The sequence below is a fragment of the Lissotriton helveticus genome, chromosome 9 (assembly GCF_964261635.1).
Source record: "Lissotriton helveticus chromosome 9, aLisHel1.1, whole genome shotgun sequence".
In the NCBI taxonomy this organism is placed as follows: domain Eukaryota; kingdom Metazoa; phylum Chordata; class Amphibia; order Caudata; family Salamandridae; genus Lissotriton; species Lissotriton helveticus.
Window position 1 is genome coordinate 1094908960 of NC_136070.1, and position 23817 is coordinate 1094932776.

General features: G+C 41.3%; 1 protein-coding gene across 5 annotated transcripts in view; it reads left to right on the plus strand.

Annotated features, from left to right (window-relative positions):
* The window catches only part of PXK (PX domain containing serine/threonine kinase like), a 282257-nt gene extending 259212 nt beyond the window's left edge, over positions 1-23045 (plus strand). Inside the window, exons 17-19 of one of the 5 annotated variants that reach the window (XM_078661499.1) lie at positions 3643-3705; positions 16657-16686; positions 21754-23045. In XM_078661499.1, coding sequence (XP_078517625.1) covers positions 3643-3705; positions 16657-16673 — 80 coding nt within the window. In that variant the 3' untranslated portion in view covers positions 16674-16686; positions 21754-23045. Of the gene's footprint in view, positions 1-3642; positions 5636-5697; positions 8897-16656; positions 16687-21753 lie in introns of those variants that run through there. The other 4 variants (XM_078661500.1, XR_013601125.1, XM_078661497.1 and 1 more) reach the window with 4 other exon arrangements.
* Positions 23046-23817: the final 772 nt, after the last annotated feature.

Genomic DNA, 23817 nt, shown 5'->3' on the forward strand with positions numbered 1-23817 from the left:
ACTGGCCTTGCTTACACCCCTGTCTACTCCTGCTAAGTTTCACTGGTATACTCACTTGCCCCAGTTACTCCATTTAGGTCAGCTGGTACAATCTTCATTAACACCTTCAATGCTATGGAGATTTTCATCATGTGCTGAAGATGTGTATTTCCCATTGTTCATGACAAGGTCAGCTCGTCATAAGCACACGACCAGTGTACTGCATGACCAGCTGAGCTCGTCATGAGCATGGAAGGGGTTAAAGTCCTCTTCAGAGAAGTTCTCGGCCACTTACCCACCATTGTTAGCACCTCCCTCACACTCGAGGTCTCTTCCTGAAGCCTTCAATATAGACCAGATCTTCCTACTCCTGAAGAAGCCCACAGTTCTCACTGATGACTTTGCCAATTATCAGTCCATCGCACACTTACTTATCATTGGCAAGATAATTGAAATAGCGATCTACTTACAACTGCAATATCCCATCAGTGCTGACCATCTCCTGCACGACCAGCAATCCAGCTTCAGCTCATGCTGCAGCAAGTAACAACTGTAATATGAATCGTAGATAATATTCCTTCCGAACAGTGATAAAGATGGCACCTTCCTCCTATACTACTGGACCTCTAATCCATGTTTGACACCATTGACCATCCCACGCTCCTCTACACCTTCAAGTCTCAGATGGGATTCACTGACAGTGTCCTTCACGGGTTCTTCCCCTACCTGTTTAACCAACACTAGTTTGTTCACATGGGCACTATCAGTTCCCAGAAGGTCACCGCATCGTTGTATCAATTCTCAGATCATATTCAACCTGTACGTAGAGCCCCTTGGAAGGCTTCTCAGTGATGAATGCTATTCACCAGTAAACAGATGACACACAACTACATTTTTCAGTCTTACCTGTTTCTGACGCATACACAGTCTCTCAAACACTGCGTGCACCTCATCCACTTCACCTACCTGAAGCTTAACTCCACCAAAGCAAAATTCCTGCTATCCACCACCAACAACAAAGAAGAATTATTCCAAGTCTGGCTCAGCAACTCTTCGTAAGGGGAATAACCAGGAGAAATATCAACTCCATGAGATTGCTATTAACTCTCCGGAATATTAATTATAAAAATTAAAATGAAACCACTACAAACAGTAAAATCTACCTCACTTCCTCCCTTGCAGATGGTAAGAGCACAGTTGTAAAAAAAATTTGAAAGACTGGTTACCTTCATGAAAAAGGAATTGGAAGCTCCTTAATACACTTCAAACTGTAAAGCATATAGGTATCTTAGTGCAGCAGTGTTTCAAATCAGACTCATCAAAAATGCCTAGAGTCTGAGACATTCTGTGTTGGATTTTTACTGGAGCTGTCTTTTTTCCATAAGACTCTTTAGTGACACGTGTAGGGTGAGGTTAGGCGAGTCAGATAAAAGTGCCATGTGTAATGATATTAGATGGTTAAATGGCAAGTGTGAGAAAGGGATTATTGGGTCATGGATGACTGCTCACCTCAAGGACTTATAACACTCCTTGTGAGGGTGAATCCACAAACTCGCTAAATTAATTTGAGCTCAACCATCTGGTAGCTATGGCACAAAGCAGAAAGGCTTAACTTAAGGCAATATGTAAAGTATGTATGCAGTATTAAAAAAGTAATAAAGACAAAACACCAAGCAATGAAAGTCTCAAACAGAATTAGAAAAATGTAGTAAAATTTAATAAACAAAATGACCGAAAAGCGTCAAAATGCCAATGAGTTTTTAAAGTTTTAGGTGAAAATGGAGCTAAAAGCGCAAAGTGCTAATAATAGTCAGTTGTTCCACAGACTGGCACGATTTGATGTTGACAGCGATGGAGCGCTGGTGTGATTCATCAAGTGAATTTGTCCTGGTGAAAGTCTGCAAGTCAGTAAGTTCCAAATAGTTTCTAATTCCCACTTCAGAAAGAGATTTGTTTTCACTTGCTTGAAGAAAAATGTTGAACTTTCTTCTAAGTTCCATCGCAGGATGGGACATTTTCACTTTTTGAGAAGACATATCCTCTCTGCGTGGGACAGTGCTGAAGCTGTAGCCACTGCCCTCAAGCTGAAGGCCAAATATCTGAAGCAGATTGGTCCCACTGGTGCTGTGAAGCCCTGGAGATTTCTTGCTGATGATCTTTTAAGTCCCAATGCAGAGTGGGACTTTGGCACTTTTTCAAAAGTGCAGGGATCTTTGCTTGAGTCAAAGCTGAAATTCAGTGCAACACTGTGGAAATGCTGGTTGGATAATTTTTCCAGCAATTGAATTGAATTGAAAATAATTTGTATTGCGCAGAACAAGACCCTCTGACGCTCTCAAGGAAAAGTATTCAAAAGATTCAAACTTTTTTTCTTCTGGTGCCCAAACAGTCACAGGAGCACAGTGCTCAAGTCCCCCAGGACTTCAGGGGAATGTACTTAGAAACTCTCATCGTGTCCGTTACAGGCCATCAGCACGATCCAGTCCAAGTTCACTTGCTGCCGGTCATCTAGGCACCTCAAAGAAAAGGCCTCTTGCAACTTGTTGTATATCTGTAGCCACACAGGTCAGGCAACTGACGCTTGGAGTCCACTTCTTTGTCCTAGGTACTAGAGGGAGCTTTTCCAATCCTTCATGGCTATTCACATACAACAGGTACCATCCTTGTATGACCTTCCGCAGGTCACTGAAATTGCTCTGAGGAGGGAGCCTTATTTATGGTTGGCACTAGCTATAGAGAGGGGATGAATCCTGGGCACTCCCTAGCCAATGGGGTAAATGTTTCCAGGTTCTGGCCTACCTACTTTTTCGGTTGTCCTGTTTGCCTTACTGCAAACAAACCAATAATGCAATGTGTCAGGGCAGTTTGAAGATGACCAAGACTTCACTCACTTTAAACCTGGACTCTGAGTGCCATTTAACTTCCATGCCCTGGATGTATTTCCTACACCAGATATTAGAGACTTATAGACACGTTAAATGTATCAATTAGACATAGCCCAAATAATCGTCTTTAAACGGAGAGCACGGGTACCTTACAGGCACAGAGCTCCAAGTCCAGTAGAAATAGGGTCCAGAAACATTTGGGAAATCTGGGTTTACCATGCAGAAAAGGCAGATTTTCTACAGCAATGTATTATTGAGTTGAGGATATATTATTTGGTGTTGAAGAGATGTGAGTGGTGGGATTGGCCAATTCGTTATGCATTTCTTAAATCTGTTGATTGTGCATGATTCAGTTGTTAGAGATTGTTGATGCACTTTGTGCCTACATGAGCTGTGTTGGGTGTGTGTGCTCTGTGTTCTCTATTTTCGTCTCCGTGATGAATGTGAAAATTGATAGAGGAAAAATCTTGAAGGCTTCTTAAACTCGAAAGATTCTGCACAATTTCATTCATACATATTATGATTCGTTGTTTTATCTGAGGATTGTTCTTTCAGGGGCTTTTGTATACAGAGTTCAGTTTGATTTAATTATATTTTCCCCCTTTGTAAGGCCATACTATCAGGAGGGGCATCATTGACTTTCCTGCAGCCATGAGCTCATGCTTTCTGTCTTGCTTCCAGTTAGCCATTAGGAGTGGGACAGTTAGTCCTTCGTCTTTGTAATACATGTGGCATTGAAATGTTCATTTACTTACTGACCTGTGGCCTTTCTTTTTAGCAGGCTCTGGGGCAAGTTCCCCTCTGACATCACCTTCATCTCCAACTCCGCCCTCAACAGCAGGTATGTAATGGGTATTTTGTTAAAACTGGGTTGTTTGATTTAACGATGGAACTGCTTTCCATCACACAGCACTTAGTAGTTTTTTCCCAATTTATTTTACAGCCCTGTGAAAATGTCTATAGTGTAGCCCTTATGCTACCTCCTATCATTTATTCACAGTTACTCTGCACTGCCCATGACAACTGCCCGATCCAGTTAATAGTGACGAATTAAGATGTAAGAAATTAGCACCTAACCCATTTTATCATCCCACGTGACAATGCATTTCTTGCTCCCCTACAAACAAATCCACCCATTTTTTCTCCTCTCCTCTACCCGCTGAGCATCTCCCAGTAATAAGATGTGCTCTTTCAATATGCCATCCTGTCCTGCCAACCACACTTCTGTGAGGCCTCAGTTCACTACATCACCACCTTCTGTTTAACATCAAACTAACTGGTCCCTACAGGTGGAAGAAATAATCTGGGGTTATCTGCAGCACAAATAATGCAACCACGACTGTCGTAAATACAATATTGATAGTGTATGATTAATAAAAATGCATAATAATTAACTGGAGATTTACTTCCAAATCTGCGTACATATTTTTATCTGTGGTTCCCTGATAATCAAACTTGAATGGGCATTATTGGTCCATAAGTAAGCAGGCTTGTTTAACGCTACGCTACAATGCATGGCTGGCGCTTAATATGTTGTTGGTTTAGCTTGTTCTTTCCTTGGGTGCTGGTCTTACCCTGGCATTGACATTTTCCTCTCCAACAACATGAGGTAACCGTCTGTTGTTACTTGACCGCTCTGCTGAGCCCAGCAAACTGCTGCTCACATCCTTTCCTTTGCAATACTCTCTGCAGTTTCTGCATTTCACTCTGTAGGCTTGGGACTAGTGTTCGGAGCTTTGGTTTCCTATTGAACAGTAAGCTTTGTACTGATATCTCCAAATCCAAGCTAGACACATCTCACAGAACCATACTGCCCCCCCAGGAGGGATTAATGTGTGATACATACTTTTCTGAAGAGGCGTGCGTGCAATGGTTCATGCTCCATAGTATATCTTTATGATTAATAAATGAATCTACTTCGGTGACAAGAATGTTTTTTTCTAGACTGCTCTCTGTCTGTTGTGAAGAATTGTCAGAAGCATGATAAAATATATCACCTGTACAGCTGGTGCTAAATTATGTCATAGACTTTTCTGTTACCCTAAGCTTAGCTTAAATAGGTTTCCTACCACACTTGCATTACTTTATGCATGCCCGGAATTCATAAAGGGGTTGCTGGTAGTTGTAAACTAATTTTCCAAGTGTGAAGATCTCTGCATTCGTAAATCCAACTCAAGGGGGTCAATATGGTTGTTTCAAGTAATGCTTTGCCTTTCAAGATTATGAATGCTCACAAAAAAACTATGTTTGTGGGCATTCACAAACTCTTCTCATTCCCCTTTGGTGGCTGTAAAGGATAGAATTTTTACTCCTTCACAGTACTGCGTAAATACCCTTCCCAAAGTGGGAAGGGGAATGAAACTCTTCCAGATATGGAGGTGGTGTACAGAAAAAAGTGCCTTCATGGGGAAAAATATTTTCCTGTGAAGTAAAAAAATTTACATTTGCACAAATTGTATAACTCCACATGTGCAGAGTCCTCTACTGTAGAGAACTTCGTACAGTGGACATTGCATCCGGAACGACTTCCCAGGAACCTGCTTTAAAATCTGCCTGTGGCAGAATTAGATTTCCATTCGTAATGCTGTTAATTACCGAAAAAGTAGTAAATCTATTCTTGCATGTAGGTGCAAATACACAAGTGTAGATTTTTTTTTTGCTTGTTTGCTGCTTGAATCTAACTAGATTGGGTCTCAATACAGGCATAACTGAAGGGTTGTATGTGAAATCTAGCAAAAGCGTGGTATGTTATTCTGCATACTCATTGCAATGTAAGGGCACTGAATTCTAGGCCTGATTTAGACCCAGGGGGAGGCCAGACTAAGCCTGTCAGGGTGGCTGAGAACTTATTGTCCGCCACCCTGGTGAATGGTAGTTTGTCCTATTTAGAGAGGAGTCCAGCGATTATCTCTGCAAGTTCAAAGGAAACCTCCATTGCTGCAGTTCCCTTCAAGGGACAAACAGTTTGGGAGATGGCATCCTTCGGGTCTGGTGGCATTTTACCTCTACTAACTTGTTACCATTTTTTGTTTTTCAAACCTTTGTTGTATTGTACCTTCTTTGGATTTAGGGAAAAGGCATAATAAACAAGGCTTAACAAAGACCTCTAGTACTATTTTTGTATCCTGGCCTGATTTAACCATAACATTTTTCCAGTAACAATAATGCCCCACAGGCCCATGTTCCATACATTATGACACACAAAAAGGAAGCATCATTATTTTCCTTACATTTGGGCAAGTAGAGGTCAGGGTATATCTTTTTAATTTTCTGCGGTGTTAAATGTTTACAACTTAAAAAGTTAACTTATTATCATTCAAACCTCCCATTGCTACATATCGTCTTCAGATGCACATGTTAGCTTCCATTCACTATCAGAGAGTGGTTCTTACATATAATTTTCCCACTTCTGTTTGACTTTCAGAAGTGTCCACTTCCTGTCTAATTTCAGCGTTTTATAAATCTGAGAGACCAAACTCCTAAAATCGGTCTGTGATACTTTAAGGTGATTGGGAAACTCTTTCCAAATCTCCTGGCCACATCTATCGAAAATCAAACTAAACCACGTTTCCTGTGTTCCACATGGTCTCACAATGATCTATTTTAATCCCTGTTTCGTTTGGATTATGCTTGGCGCTGCTCTGCATTTTCATGCATTACAGTATACACTTGGTTCAGTTATATCAAAGGCTTCACAAAAGAGGAGATTCTGCTTCTAAAGCAGGCCCTGGGGAAAATTGAGTAGTTCAAGGCCACCACTACAAACACTTTTTTGTGCATAAAACTGTGGCGAAGGATGACATCTGTGCAATATTGAAGCTCAACTCAACCAGGACAGAAAACCTGGCTTAGTGTCATCAAACTTGATGGCTTTGAATGACAACTTTCACCAAATGCAAGTCGCTTGGTTACACCTTGAACACCAGCCTCACCCTCAAGGATCACTTTGCCAATAAAATAAAAGACTGCCTGGTACCAGCTGACTGTTCTAAATAGTGTCAGACTGTTTCTTCCAGAAATAACCTCCAGAACTACTGTTCAAGTTCTTGTACTCTCCCATAAGGATTAGGGTAATGCCCCCACAATGGAGGGCCTCCCAGGCTCCATACTCGCACCCCTTAAGGGTATCCTGCACTCCGCAGCATGTCTCATTCAATGCCTGAAGAAATATGTACATCATCCCTTCCTAATAGAACTTCATTGGCTCCATTTTCCGGCTGCACCGTCTTCAAAACCAGCTGCATCATTTACAAGCCCATCACGACCAGCATCCCTGCTTAACTTGCAGAGTAGCTCACAATCCTCAGTGGTTCTCGGCAAACCAGTAACCACAACACCATAAGACTACAGACTAAGAAGTGAAAAAAGAAAAAAAACAAGGCAGCAGACATTTTCCAGGATCTGACACGCCCCCCTATCATCAAGACTGCCCCAATTTAGGAAAGATTTTAAGACTTGCATCCTTAAAGAACACGATCTCACACTGCAGTAACCATCTGCAACCCAGCTTCCATTTTTATAACCCTCTGACTTTATGCTTGTCTTTGATCATGTACAGCACGTCTCTGCCTTTTGGCTAAGTTTATGCTGTAGCAGTATCATATACATACATACTCCTCAAGACTGTGTAAATTCTTGGGGGCTCTAATAGATTTTCTCCTTTCAGCCTAGCTGGCATCTGGAACTAGAAGTTGGATCTCAGCACTCCGATTTTAATAGCACTACTTCTGTTGCTACTTGAAGCTTAGAATTATTTCATTTGTTTTGCTCTCTTAAAAGGCTGTACAGAGATGGTCATGATTCCTGGAGTGTCAAGGAGTTCATGTAGTAAGGCAGTGTTCTCAAAACCACCAAGATTCTTAAAGTCAGACTCTAAATCAGTCCTAATCGGGTTTGGTTGCAGAAAATTGGAAAGCTTTGTGTGGAACAGTGGCTTCTCACCTTCATGAGTTTAGGGAAAAAATCTGTAAATTCTTCTCTATTTTAGATGTCATTGATCCAACATCTGTAAAGGTTACTTAATTGGAGTCTACTGACTGAACATTCTTGCATTGATTGTTAAAGACTTCTTTTTATTTGCTTTTAGAAAAGCAACAAGAGCAGTCATATTGGCATTTATGGTGCAACAACCAGGTATTTCAAATTTTATATTCCTGGTTTATCCTGTGCCGGAAAGAACACGTAGTTCACCTGCAAGGCCCAGCAGTTTTCCTTTTTGCTTCTTCTTATGTTAAGTTTCCTACAAAATGCATTTTGAGGCATTCCATGCTTTACTGTTCAGTTGAGGATCCCTTACTTACACCAGTGTGTCTTTCAGTTTGGGATTGCCTCTACGTTTTTTGAGGGAGCTAATGTCTTTTTAATATAATTTACTCTGAAGAGTTTTCCTTCAGTCTAATTTTCCAGCTCTAAAACAGCTGCTTATGTCTACTGTTTCTCATCATTGCTTCTCAGCTTGCTGTATGTAACTCGTTGCTCAGCAGCTTCTGCTCTCTTCTGCCCACATAATATGGTTTCTGCATTGAAAATTTGATGTATTTGGAAGATTTAGTTTTACATGCATTGTTTTTGAAAGGGGAAGCCAAATGTTAAAGGACTCTTTCAACATGCAGGCTGTTGTAAAAATAATTGTGTTACAACTAGATTGTTTTTCTGTCAAAAAAAACAACTAATGGCTGAGATCAGTTGAATTGTTGGTAAGATCTCTCTGTGCAAGATGTTTTTTGTTGTGCAGCAAACTTAAACAAGATATTTTCTTACACAACTAAGTGAAATGCATGTAAAAAGCTCTACACCCACACAACAGTGCCTTTAGACCTGTTATTTAAAGTTTCTCAGGTCTCAAGAAGTAGATACTTGCTCCAGAAGTCAGTAGCAAGCACAGCCTTCATGCGTTGCCCAGGCAAACTGATCCAATCGTGAAGGCGCCAGCTCAGATGCAGGAAGACATATGACGTCTTTGATGTTACGGGTACATGAAAAAGAGAGTTAGGCCAAGGGACTACCTTGCAGCTAATTCCAAAAAAGAAAAACAGAATTTAAACAGTCCTCCAAGTGATTTAATCCCACTCCAGCTATTGCTGCTTCTTACTGGGATACTTATTGTGCACAGTTTTGTAAATTTGCTATCAAGTGCCTGTGGGCTCACACTCTCTAAGCATAGTTTTCCAATACCATTTTTAAAACTTTGTTAGCTGTCCAAATCAGTTCTTTGATTGGACAGCTTTCCAGAACAAAGCAGACCCACAGTCCTACCCCAAAGGTGCTCATAAAGACCCTTTGATAAAATTCACAACCAGGACGATTTACAACACAAAACGGAATGGATCACACATGTAGTATTTGTATTGCTTAGCTTGGCTTTGTATATTCTCAGTAAATATGACTGATCATTTTGTATCCTGACAACAGATGTCAGAATTTACAATGGCTTTCTGGGTGTATACTTAAGGCCAGACATGTATCCCATAATCCCAGTACCAACAAACCAAGCTTCAATGTGGTAAGATAAGCATAGCATTAAACATGATTTTTATTGCAATTAAAGTTAAATTTTTGATGCTAGATCAGATCTTCTGCGGATTGATATAGCCAGATGCCAAAGCCCCATCCTGTTTTGGTCTGCATGAGTAGTGGTACAGAGCGGTAAAGTTACTGAATCAGTTTAATAATTTGCCTCCAGTCTGCTCTGCAAATACAAGTTAGTGTGTTTGTCTAACAATGCCCACTGAAAAGTCTGATTTACAAGTTTTTGGGGGTTCAAACATGCTGTCCATTTTCCTGTGTATTGCAATAAAAGAGACTGAATTTGGTTGTCTAATACCATCCACATTTTAGAGGACTTCTTTGGTCCAGAGGAAGGCATTTTACAGTCCCCTTGCTGAAACACATCATTGTACCGAGTATCAGATGTCAATTGTCTTGTCAAATAGATAAGAGGAATCTAAAAAAAAACCTGTATTAGTAATTGAAATTTATTTGCAGGCGAGTTTTGTTTGCATTGGGGAAACGGTTGGCTATCTGTAATAGAGTAAAATGTACATCGATATTGCCATTATCAATGCTGACCCTGGTTTTGAGGATGTAGTATTATCAATGACATGCATTGAAAGTATACAAAGCCAAGCACAGCAACACGCTTACTATACGCTCGATTTCTTTTTCTTTTTGTAAAATAATTTTGTATGAATTATGTCACAGTGACCTGCGGGTTTTGTGGTGAGCTTTTGAGTAACATTGTCTGACTATTTCTGTTTTGAAAAATATGCATTGATGAAATTAATTTGATAGCTGACAAAGTTGTAATAATGCATCTGATAAAGACTTCTAGCCGCAGATTCCTTACCTTTGAATATACCCAGGCATCGGCCTGGATCCGGAAGAATTTTGAGGAGTACCCAAGCACACCAGTAAGTGCCGTTGTTCAGTTCTGTGTCGGCATCACCCACGCCAGAAGTGACATGTGCCGTACCTACACAGGTGCCACCTCAGCACGCTGACATTAGTTCCTTCCTTTCCAAGGCAGATAGTGCTCATCCGCATTGAGCTATCCCTCATTCACATTTTGACTCCACATTTTCGACTTTGTCGACTTTTTTGAGATTTCATCTCCTGGAGTGAGGATGTCACCCAAGAAACTGGGTTGTTTCAAACCATGTGAAGCCTGTTATAAGCAAATGTCAGTGACAGACCATCACTTGGTGTGTCTGTGGTGCATGGAGTCGGGACATGACTCCAAGGCGTATGAGGACTGTCATGCGATGCACCTGAAGGCACTGAGGGAGCACTTCTTCAAGCTACTTGCCATCCAACATCAGTAGACTCTAGGATGCTCGAGGTCCCGTTCACGTGGGAGGTATTTGGGCAAGTCAGGTAAGTCCCACAGACATAAGAAGTTGAGGATGTTCAAATGCTCTTCGACTTTCTCTCATCTGCCGAAGTCATCCAATGAGACGAAGGAGCGTCGTCACTTCAGGCCCGTGAGTTGGTGGGGTCTGAAATTGGATCCACTCCGCACATCCCCAATTTTTCATGAGTCGGAGCGACCCCCGCCCAGTTAAAGTTGTTGTATGAGTCTATGTGCCTCATTTTTGGGTGTCCCAGCCCCTCTGGCGGACCATTGAGCCCCACGAGAGGGCCCCTACTGGAACCACGCCGGTGGGTTCGATGGTGGCATCTTCCGGACCCAAGGATTCCTTGCTGGATCCGGAGCAGAGTCGTCGGTGAGCCCAAGACCTTCCTCTGTGCCTGCTCCAATGCTGACACCCCATCAATGCACCTAGATGGCGACATCCCCATCGTCAAACCTGACTCCGACACAGAGCTCAACGGGTGTCATCCGACGTGACCCAGGCCATCCTTCCTGAAGCGGAGACAATGACTTATTTAATGGATAGGCCTGGAGGAAGTCGTTTGGGAGGGGTCTATAGACCCTTATGGAGACAAACTAGTTGAGGAGGACAACTGGTAGGAGGAACTGGGTGAGGCCAGTGGGTTAGACAGCTCACCTGACACTGGCCTAGTTTCCCCCTCCTGTTGTTGCTACGGAGGAGGGAGGCTCTTTTGCTAAGGTGGTGCACAGGGTGGCTGAGATCATGGACAATACCCTGCCCTCAGTGGTAGTCAGAACTTATGTTTTGACGAAGGTGCTTCAACCAGTAGTGTCCCCCTCAGATCCCCCATTTAATGAAGCCTTTAGGGACGTCCTACTTGGGGCCTGGTTCAAGCCTTGCACAGGGGCTCCTTTGAATAGGTTGATTGCCCTCCGCCATCGCCTCACTCTTGTATATCCCGTTTTCCTTACTCAGGAACCCACTCCGGAGAGCTTGGTGGTTCAATCCTCCTCATCCTGGATTCACCCTTGCGCGTTCCCTGCCACTCCACTGGATATGGGCACCTTCGATAGCGAATGACTCTTCTACCAGTCTGGCACTGCAGTAACTTAAACACAGCGTGCCTATTGGGCAGTTATTCACATGCTCTTTGTTATTTGGTTGTGCAAGTGCTGCCTATGGTCTCAGAGCTCCAGGCGATACTCTCTCATGCGATTGCTGACTGGATGGATGCAGGAAAGTTCTCCATCAGATGTGGACTTGACACAACTGACTCACTAGACAGATTGATTTCATTGTCGGTGCCTTGTGGCGCCACACATGGCTGTGAACACTGGTTTTTCAGGGATGTCCTAGCTTCTCTCATGGACATGCTGTCACCTATTTGGAGACATGGCTGATACATCGCTTGCACACTTCAAGGACAGCAGAGAAACGGCCAGGCACTTGGGGTTGTCTGTGACCCCCTCATTCACGTCAATCCTACTTCTGTCCCTTTCTTTGCAACGGAAGGGCTCATCTGTTGCGCCCATAACCTCCCAGCCACCACGGGCAACAGGCTTCCCAGCCTTTTCGTGGCTGAGGATGCGGGTCCACCATCCCCCCTTGGCAGCCGCTGCCTCCAAATATTTTTATTCCACCCACAGACCATCATCGGCACCCAGTGGTAGGCAGGATGCGCCATCACCTCCCTCACTGGCAGTCAGTAACATCAGACTACTTTCAACTCTTACAGAATCCATGGGACGCTGACGGAGTAGGAGCAGGGAGGCCGAATTCTAACTTCTAGTGGCAGGAGAACCCCCGCCATTATATGAACGCCTAACCGCAACACAAGCCAATTGAAAAGCTCGTGTATTATCAATTTGCCAGTTATTAAAACCTGGCCAAACTGAATATCAATATCGGTGGCTCCTACTACCAGAGCGTGAACCTTCCCAATACAAGCATAAGACCCTAGTACTGCACATGCTACATCAAAAGCATTGAGAACACACAGTACAGTTATTTCCCGGATTGCATAACCGGGCCCCTGGTCCTCTAGGATATATCTGGAAACCAGTAATAAAATACAGAACTTGGTCCTGAAGAAGGTTGTTAATTGTTTCTCCTTAACCGAAACGCCGCGTCGACCCCTGTTCTTGCGAATATTTTTTAACCCACATTGTATAAATTGGTTTTGTTTATCATTGTGATTTTATATGTTTTTAATTAAATGTACAATATACTGCACGTATTTTTTAACTATTCGTTACTATTGTGAAAATTTTGTATTCTTGAATAAATACACAAATGACATATTTTTCCAAAGCAATCTTCCTGTTTTTTTTCTCTAGTTTAGACTGAACATAAATAACATATGTGCTATACTGGTATAATTTGTTGTTTGATAAATCTCCACAATGGTTGGCCTATGTCTAGTGAATTGAGTTGCATAAAAATTTTCTCTTTTTTTATATCTGTGTGATTGGTATTGCTAAAAAACAAGAAGCCTAGCACCACTAGTACACTCTTTACCACCTTTGTGGCTAATTTGTGGGACGCTCTTGCTTTTCTATGTTACTCCCCTGTCCCAAACTTGACAGATAAGGGGGCCTCCTTTACTTTTTATGAGTCAGTAACATCAGACCATTGGGTACTACAGATTATCCAAAGTGGCTACTCCCTCTCCATTGAGACACCCCCTCCTTCCATTACATCTACTTACGACTGGCTGATGGAGGACCATCTCCCCTTGCTCCTTTAAGATGTGCTGGTGTCTTGGTCAAGAGAGCCATAGTAAATGTGCCGGTGTCAGACGTAGGTCGTGGTTGCTATTCCCACTACTTTCTGGAGGACTCCGTCATATCCTAGATCTGTGCATTCTCAACCTCTTCTTGAAGAAGGAAACATTCAAAATACACACTCGCCCAAGTCTTGTCTGCCCTGGATCCTGAAGACTGGATGGTAAGCATTTGACTTGCAGGGCACCTGCTTCCACATCTCCATCCTGCCAGCCCACCGATGCTATCTGCGGTTAACGGTAGGCCATGAGCACTTTCAGTTCGCTGTGCTCCCCTTCGGCCTTACAAACGCCCCGGGTGTTGACCAAGGTGATTGATGGAAGTGGTCGCTGCGGAGGTCAGGGATTTAAGTCTTCCCCTAGGTTGACGACTGGTTTTTGAAGGCTAGCTCGCCCCAGGCAGTCGTCCCCACCTTCAAACTATGGCGAACCTTCTGCACTCGTTGGGGCTCACTATCAACATGCCAAAGTCACACCAGTCTTCCTCTCAGAAGCTCCCTTTCATCTGAGCTGTTAGTTTTGGGCTTATCCTCCTGAGTGGCGAGTCCAGGATATTAAGGCTACCAATGTTTCAGCCTCTATCCTGGATTTCGATGAGACTGATTGAGGCTGTTGGGCCCCATGCCGCCTGCATTGTGCTAGTGACACATGTCTGCTGGCATATGCAGGCTCTGCAATGGGACCTCAAGGCCCAGTGGGCACAGCATCAGGGAAATCTCTCTGACGTGGTCCAGATCTCAGAACAGCATAGGATTTGCAGTGGTGGCTGATGAACCGCGATTGGGTCAGTGGCAGACCCCTCTCCCTTTCCCAATCAGATTTGACTGGAGTGACAGATACGTCACTTCTGGCTGGGGATGCCATATGGGAGAGGTGGAGATCAGAGGACTCTGGTCTCTGGCGAAGTCCAAGCTTCACATAAATGTGCTGGAGCTTCAAGTGATCCAATTGGCAGTGAAAGCCTTTCTTCCTTCTATCAAGGAAAGGCTGGTGCAGGTGTTCACGGACAACACCACTGCCACGTGGTACTGCGACAAACAAGGTGGGATCAGGTCGTCAACCGTGTCAGGAGGTCCTGCGCCTCTGGACATGGCTGGAATGTCGGGGCATTACCCTGGTGGTTCAACACTTGGTGGTCCAAGGTCTCTTTCAGCAGTGGGGAGAGCCTTGGTTAGATCTGTTCTCCACTGGCAAGAACGTGCAGTGTCAGCAGTGATGTACGCTGGAGTTTTCAAGGCGACTCACTTGGAGACGCTGCTTGTCTCGAGTGCAAAAACAACAGCCTCCTGTACGCCTTTCTACCTATACCATTCCTGCCCAGAGGTCTCAAAAAGATCAGCAACGGCTCGGCTCAAGTCATTCTTGTGACTCTGGAATGGGAACGGAAAGTCTGGTTTGCCGAGCTGTTGAGCATGGCCATCGGTCCGCTAGTCAGGCTGCCTTTTCGGGAGTATCTTTTGTCACAGCAACAGGGCAGGGTCCAGCACCCGAACCTGCATACACTCCACCTCCATGCATGGAGTTTGAGCCACGGCTGTTGACAGCCTTCAACCTCCCTCCCAAAGCCTGTTATGTTATTCTGGAAGCCAGGCATCCCTCAATCAAGTCGGCATACACCTGCCATTGATACATTTTGTATCCTGGTGCACCTCGCAATATTGACCCAATAGCTGCACCTTTATCACAAGTGTTCTCTTACTTGGACTGTCTTTGGCCCAGCAGGGCTCTGCTTTAGGCACAGTTAAGTGTTAACTGTGTGCCATCTCAGCGTTTTTGCAGTTGTCGGACCCTCCTTATACCATCTTGTACCCATACAAGCTGGTCCTTCAGACACATGTCTATTTTCTACCAAAGATTGTCACTCCTTTCTACGTATGCTAGAACATCACCCTGCCTACTTTCTTTTCTCCTACTCATTCCTCCAAAAAAGAGGAGAGACTCCACTACCTTGACCGAAAGAGAGCGTTGTTGTTCTACAATGCTCATACAAAAGAGTTCCAGGTGGACAATCAATTCTTCGTGGCTTATGTGGGAGCACAAAGGGAGAAAGCTGTACAGAAAGAAACCATCTCTCGATGGATTGTCTTGTGTATTAGGACCTGTTACTCATTGGCCAAGAAGCAGCCCCCCCCCCCCGAGGGCTTGCGTGCTCACTCTTCTAGAGCCAAGGTTGAGACCACTGGGTTATCGCACGAGGCTCCTCTCCTCTCAGGCAGCGACATGGGCATCCCTGCACTTTCCGGTCCATTGTAACAGGCACTTCGCACCTCTGGGGAGGTTTTGCTTGGGTATTTATTCAAAGGTAAGAAATCTGCAGGTAGAAGTCCCTTTCAGATGAACATTACTTACCTTTGGTAACGTCTTATCTGGTAGACTCTATCTAGCCGTAGATTCCTTATCGATCCTCCCTGCTCTGCGAACCGGTTCAGGTATGAGGGACACTTAGTACTTTTCCACACCTGTGGTCCGTTATTGTTATGGATCTGCGCTTCTGGCATGGAAAGTTGATTTTTGAGCAGTACCCCGGCGCCAGGATCGTTAAAGTTTTTTTTCTTTTTTGAATAAGTTACAAAGCAGTCTCTTGATGGACCCCTTTTTCCCGTATATTGGTTGCCTGGTTCTGGATGGTTACACCCCTACACGTTTTAACAGTGTCAGGACAAGTTCTCTTGAGGATGCCATCCCTCCCACCTTCTGATGGCAGCTTTAGGTGGTATCTAGAAAATACATTTCTAATATTCTTAAGTCTGGCTGTGGGGTGGTTGCTAAGCAAACACACAGATGACTGTCTCTACGGCTGACTTCAGTGATAAGTATCTACTACTTGGTTCCGCTCTGATGATGATTGGGTAAGGCCATAAGTGATGGTGGTTTAGATGGTGGTTTAGCTGTAACTTGTTCGTTTAGATATATAGGGAGCTCCCCTTCAAACTATTGTATTGAAATACACTGGGCCCTCTTTTGTAAGATATGTGCCTGCCAATGAGTAAATTGGTAATTTAGATTTTAGCAGTTCTGCACTAAAACTGCAAATGTGCATGTTAAATAAATTAGGTCATGTGACATTTCAGCAATAGAGCCTTGCTAACAATGTCAAAGTATTTTGTGTAGTTGAATGCTTTTAAACCTGAATAATGACTTGTGTCCTCTTTTTCTTTCAACGCTGTCTTCAATGTAGAGCATGCAACATTTTGAACGTGACCCTTCGGTAAAGTAATTCAATGTTGAATTTTCTATATTTAAAGATGCTCTGTTTCTGTGTCATTATGCCAGACAACAAGACTACAAATGTGATTGAGAGTAAGGTTGACACTTGTAGATCAAAACAGTTCTATTTGGGTTTTCAAGAAATACAGCATCTTTAAAAAAACACAGACCATCCTCATCACCGTGGTTCAACTTCTATCTCATTCTCTGGTCAACCCTTTCTGCAAAGGGCTGGTTAGTTTGCAAAGATTCCTGTTCTTAAAATGAACCCATACCCACATTGACGTGCTTTGAGCAGTCTCCCTGATTTGGACCAAATGTAACAAGGGTTGTTGGCCTACCCACGCTTCCACATTTACAATGGAAAGTCAGGAGTTTAAAAATACGTTTATTACCTACCGAGGTGAAGAAAACTTGTACCTTCCGCATTTGGAACTGAATTCTGGTACCACTTAAAAACCATGATTGTTGTTTGAAGTTGTTGACAAGCACCTTTTTAGGCTTTTTCCTTGTTGACTCAAAACTAAGCCTTGTCTGATCAGTGAGATGAAATTCATTTCATCTGGACATTTTGTGGACCCATGAAATGACTATTAAGTTCACATTTGTTGTAGTGTTTAGATCGTCATTATAAGGTGGGGGAGATATAACTTTTCGAAATAGGAGAGCCGTTTATTATTTAAAAAGAGCCTTAAAATCAATTCAACTACTTGAACAGGACCTGGTTACTTTGCTGTTCCTGTGTAAGGGCAGTATTGTAAAAGCCAATAGCTTTCCAAACGGGATACTTGCATCAGTTTGTCTTGTTAGTCTTATGTCCCTGTCTTATTCTGAATCTGTCACGCTCGACTTGAACCAGCTCTCACAGTAGCTCCCCTGCAGTTCCTTCTTCCTGTGAGCAGTGTACATCCCCATGTTTTTACAGATGTTTGCTGAACAAGCATGGCTTGTGTGACCGTATTTCCATAATTTTTATGTCATCGTGGACCCCTCAGTCTACGGTTTGGTGTGACCACCTCCATTTAGAAATGTTCTGTACTTGTTATATGTACGTCGCTTGCTGTCTTGTATTTCTACCATTCACACCTCCCATTGCATGTTTTGCGCCTGCTGTTCAAAACTGAGACATTGTCTTGCTGATCTTTGCGCAGCTTCAGTATTGCACATTATTAGCCTATCACTGTTGTTTCTCTGATCACCTTTGAATCACTTGCTTAATATGTCCCATCTTTAGTTTCATGTTTCACAGTTGCAGTACCAAATTTGAACGTCCGCCCCATAGTGGTATTTTTCTGAAAGTCTGTTTCCCCCACACTTTACTACATACTAAATAGCATTTCTCTTCCAGAAATTTACTTTTTTCAAATGAGATTCAAATTGTGCCATTTTGTCTTTACAAATATTTTCATACAGAGGCTTATATGGCCTTGTCATTTTCTATTTATAGTTGTGTTGCACCAAGATTCCACAAGTACATACATTCCTGATATTAGATAATACAAAAAGATTGCAATTTATTTTGAATAGTAATGATTAGCACATCACATTTGGCCAGCCCTTGGGTATTAGCATTAAGTGGGAGCTTATTCACTATGTTTACCCCTTTGGATGTTAATGACAACTTTTTGCTAACTGACAAATATTTAAATCGCCACACTATCTATGCACGTGTGATGATTTATGAAATGTCTAAGTAGTCACAGACGATCTTGATATTCACAAAGAAATGCCAGCTACCCCTATTGTCTACATCACTTAGAATGTGTAGATTGCTCAGTTTGAGTAAAACTAAAATGTTTACCTTTCTTTTTTGCTTCATTCTTGCTTTGTCATACATATTTTTCTTGTACATTTAACCCATACTCCCCGGAATTTTATGTTGACTGATAACCATTGTCACACTTTTCAACCATCTTGAGCCAAATCTATTTAGGAATACACTTAGATGTTCCCAAAGCTGTTATAATTGTTTTTCAAAATGTATGTAATTGCCCCTAGATTCTACTACTTCTTGCCGTACACAACTTTGCAATAATTGTATTTAACCATTCGTTTGACATTCTGTATTTTTCCTAATAAAACCTCTTTGAAGTCAGACTTTCACACTCACAGCCCTTTACTGAATTGGATACTTGCATTAATTACAGATCATTGTTGTCTTAAAAATGTTTTGAAATAAAATAGCGGACTGTATCATCAACACTGTGTATGATTTGTAAAAAAATGCAGTTGGGTAAGGTGGCTGTAATCTTTAGCGCTAAATCTAAGGTGTATCATGTACAGGAAACTGCTTTATGGGACGTGGGCCTTCATGTTGTATTTCTTTGACATGACCTCAATGTCCTATTTGGAATTGTATTATGACAACAAATTCAATGATGGCCACAAATACCTTTACAATTAAACATCTACAATGAAAGAATTGACAAGGAAAGATCTGGTAGGTCATTGCAACATGTGTTGAACTTTGAGGCCAGTTAGTTATTTTAACTGTAGTCGAGGGTAGACAAGGAGGTGATTATGTTTTTTGGTTAGGGTTGGTGATATAATAAGGGCTAGGGAATTGTTTAGAATTCGTTTAAGGTTTCTTGTTCATATTTTGATTACGGTGAGGGTTGCAATTAAGGTAAGTGAAAGAGTGGCAGTTAGTGGGATGACTGGGAAAAAGTTACAGTATGGGTAAATGCTAAGATGAGAGTAATGGTTTAGAACCGTTATGGGTGAGTTAAAGGAACATTTTATTTACGGAGGGATTTGTTGTGGCAGATAAAGCAATATTAATTGCAAAATTTTTTATGGGGCAGAGTTGTGACAGATCTTCTTTAATGGTATTCTCTGTAGTGGTCTTCCCTATAATGACATACATACCCGCTCATTGTGTTGACGTTGTTGAATTTCCGGTGTCCCCTATAGCACTATTTCAAGCATCAAACGCTAATATTTTGCAATTATATTTTAAAATTTCATATGGGCTAGCGCAAAATGCAATATTCCTATTAACCATCCCCAATGCTTAGAGCAAATTTATAGATTGTTTGATGCCGCACTTATTTGAATTTGCACAATTGCACTTTTCGTAGATTGTTACTCCGGGGTGTTGTTCATGTTCTCCAAAAGTGTTGTTGAAAATGTTTTTCAATATCATTTAGTCACTTGAAATAGATATTAAAATGTATTTTTATAAAAAATAAAAAAAACTCAATAAAAAACAATATGTCCTTTATATTTGATCTTTGCTCTTGTTTGCACAGACGTTTTTATTTTTTGGTAAAAGTATTATAGATAAAAAATTTGGAAATCCCATTCTTAAATTAAGCAGCCCATGCAAACCGAGACGGTTTAGAAAGCTAACATTTGAAATGGTGTTAATTACCTCCTGAACATCAAGTGAATGCTTACATGGGTTTGCGTTCATTTTATGCTGGCAAAAATGATAATTATCGCACTTTGTGAAGTTTTTAAAATTTTCAGGTTTATATTTGTGTATTGGTACTTTTTTGTGTATTACAAGTTAATTTCCACTAAATTGTTTGATAGCTTTTAATCTAATCAAAAGCAGCCACTGAGGAAAATGTATACTGACTTTTCTACCTTTTACCGTTTTTCTGTGTGCTGCAACTGTATGCAGATCTTTTTTCTCTGTAAGTTTATCTTTCAGGAGGTAAATTGTCCCAAGTGTCACACTATTCATGCAGATGTAGAAAAACCTTCACAAATTTGCACACCCCTAAAAGCCTTGCATACTTAACATCAAAAGTATATTTGCTGAGAAAGGCAGCAAAAGGTCTACATTGTGCAGGTTTAAGGTGCGCCCTTGTGAAACAATGGCCTATGCATTTGCGAGGCAAGACTTCCAGTTCTTCACATACATTTGTGAGGTGGAAATATTTTACTTAGTAACTTAGTTTACTAGATTCTAAAAAGAATTGTGGGACAAGAACCCGTAGGAGGGTAACATATACATTATTCAAAGGCTGATAATTATGATGTAATAATTGTTGTCCTCTTTGGTGTTTGGCCACAATGGCATGCCATGGTGCAGTTGGTTCTGAAACAAACTTTCTTGTTCTTGCGTTGTTTAAATTCATAGACACTTTTTTAAATTAAAAATCCATGTTGAAAGAATAGTTAATATCCAACTGAAAGTAGATATCAATGGTGAGTGCCCTTGAAAATGTAGGACACAATTTTTATTTTCTGTTCACCATTTATCAATTCCTTGCCATAATTGTGTAGTGAATGGGAGAAGTGTTTTTTTACACAATAAATATGCAGGACTATATTTTTCTTTTCCTTATCCTTCTAGTTTGTATACACTTACTTCTGCTGCTGCAACAAAGCAGCCAACGATGTATTTGTGAAGGCACACCCAAACCCTCTGGTATTTCACTAGAGTGCCAAAGCAATAGCCTGTGGGGGTCTTGAATTGGGAGGCCTATTCATTCATTTGTTTTATAGGTTTTGTGTAGGTCTGGGTACAGTTTTAGAGTGCTGGGGCATACAGAAAAGAACAATAAAGGGCTATTCAGAGTACATGACAGTTTGAGCCCAGCCCAATGCATAAGATGAACCTAAATCTGTAATTCATTCTCAAGCAGATTAGAGTCTGTCCAGATAAAGAGTGAACTAAATTGTGGCATTGTTTAGTTGCACACATAAAGACCTAGGAATCAATTGAATGCTTACATGAAAGGCATAACGGTAAGTGCACCCCAGGCAAGTCATTGCTTGATAAATAATAATGTCCCTGGGAAATGAGTACAGATAACACATTATAAACTTAGCACATTGAAGACATTCTTGAAGTGCTCTTTTTCAGCTCCTGAAATCTTCATTCTCATAGGGTAATGGGTCCTACCAGGGCTCTGCTATCACCTCCCTGCCTTTGTGTTTAGAGATGGAACTATGTCCCCACAAGACAAAAATATAGACTATCATGATAGTATTCGTTATTCTCATCGATAGCTATGATATATCTTGTTTGTAAAAACTATTTATATTCTTTTTATTTTGCTTTAAAAACCCTTGTTAAGATAAATTCATAATGACATTGTTTTGAACTCAACAGGAGTGCCAACTGTCCCGGTTCCACCTCCGCCTCCCCCGCCGGCTCCAGCTCTTCCTTCAAACCTGGACATGCCATCAAAGCTTCCCCCTGTGTCTGTTAATGGAACAGGCAGGAGTGCCTTGCTCAGCTCAATTCAGAATTTTAAAAAGGGGACTTTAAAGAAAGCAGATTGTTCAAGCATTAGCTGAATGTTTACCACCAGACTGAAAGTGTGATATCCTCAGTGTCTAATTGCACCGTCCAGGCACATTACTGTTGTTTAAGCATCTATGTCAAGACTCCTGCATACATTTTCAATTTTACAAATCATTATTCCCCTTCAGTAACAAAATGTTGGCGCTCAGACACCATCTTGTGAAATAAGTTTAGTTTATCATAGAATAGAGTTTCACCATGATCTTAATTAGAATTATGACATCGAATCATATGAATATCTTTCATTATCAGTTTGGTTTTTAGTAGTACTACTAGGCGTTAAACTAACGTTTCTGGTAAATGGGACATCAGCATCTTAAATTTTTAAACTTTTTTTCTGGATTGAGGTGGCATTGGAAATATCTGAAACATCTTTCTGTCACTTTGCCATGCCCAAGCTCTTTCCAGATGCATAGGCGATCTTGTTGTTGGATCAAGGAAAAGTAAATGTATGTTACATATTATTTTTATTGACACAACATTATTTAAGCTATGGAGCTCAGCATAAAATACATTTTTCCGAAAAGATTTTTCAAAGCATACTCAAATGTGATTTGGAACCTTAAGGCCTGAATGAATGTATCTCATTATTATTTAACCTAATGTGCTGAAACAACCATCACCCACGTCTTTACCTGCATGTTACTCGGTGTGGGGAGGTAGGTGGGGTTAGAAACATCATGCCAAAGATGAATGTAAAATATACATTTACCTGCATGATGGGTCTCATTTGGTACTTGACCGCTTTTGAGTTAAAAAGAACAGTGATGCGTTGTATCAACATAGAGAAACTTGAAAGCGACAAAAGCAGAATCGGCCTCTTAGCTAAAGGATTGCAGAAAATGCTGGTTTGTACTTTTAAATGTTGCAAATGTATTGAAAATTCTTAAACGCTATAAATTGCATAGAACCGTTAACCAAATTGCACTTTAGAGGGTTGTAGATAGTTCATTTTTTATTGAAGTTCACCTCAACCAGTGTGTTTGTTACTCTGCAGAGAATGTCATTGTGTATAAAGATTCATGTAACCTGTGATATACAGTACATATATAATATATATAATTCAGTCATATTTTTATTAAAATAATGCAGCCTGATTGATTTTTTTGTGTCCTCATTTCACTTACCAGTTAAAATAGTGAAGATTTTATATTGTAATGTTCGGTTTACATTAGTGAAATCTATGCCACAGAAGGCATTTAAATTGCATTCTCCATAAAAAGCATAGCTTTTCTCTATTCTTCATATTGTCGTTAAAATGTATCTTTTTTTTTTTTTATCCGTGTATTGTGCACTTGGCACTGATTAAACCGATCAAGAGAAATTAGCATTACAAGAAAATAGAAAGAATTGAAAAGATATACATATAGAATATCTTACACATAATTCTAGAAGGATCACAAGGCTGCATATGCAGGGGCATTTCAGCAGCATTGCCCATTCAACTTAGCAACTCTGAAGTTGAACACATTGTAAGAAAACATGACATCTATGAACACACAGGCGTCTTCCCTGGGCCCAGGGATCTTCTAGTGTGAGCATGGGATTTAACAACGCGTGCTTTACAAGTTGATACTTGTTTTCCTGCAAACATTTTTCATGTTGGGCACAGATAAAAATGTTAAGGTCCTTAACATCTTGGAAATATGCATAGGCAATATCCAGGAAAGCAAACTGAAGCAGAATCCGTTGTAAATAGCATATGCTTTAAAGTGGTCTGTCACCGACAAGTAGTCCTTAGAAAAAGGTATCCCTCTTAATAGACAAAATGTATCCAACTAGGCTTGTCATTGTCTAAAACTCACAGGTATTTTTGTTCTTCTACAAATAACTTCCATTTTACACATCTGGCTGACTTGGCCTAAAACA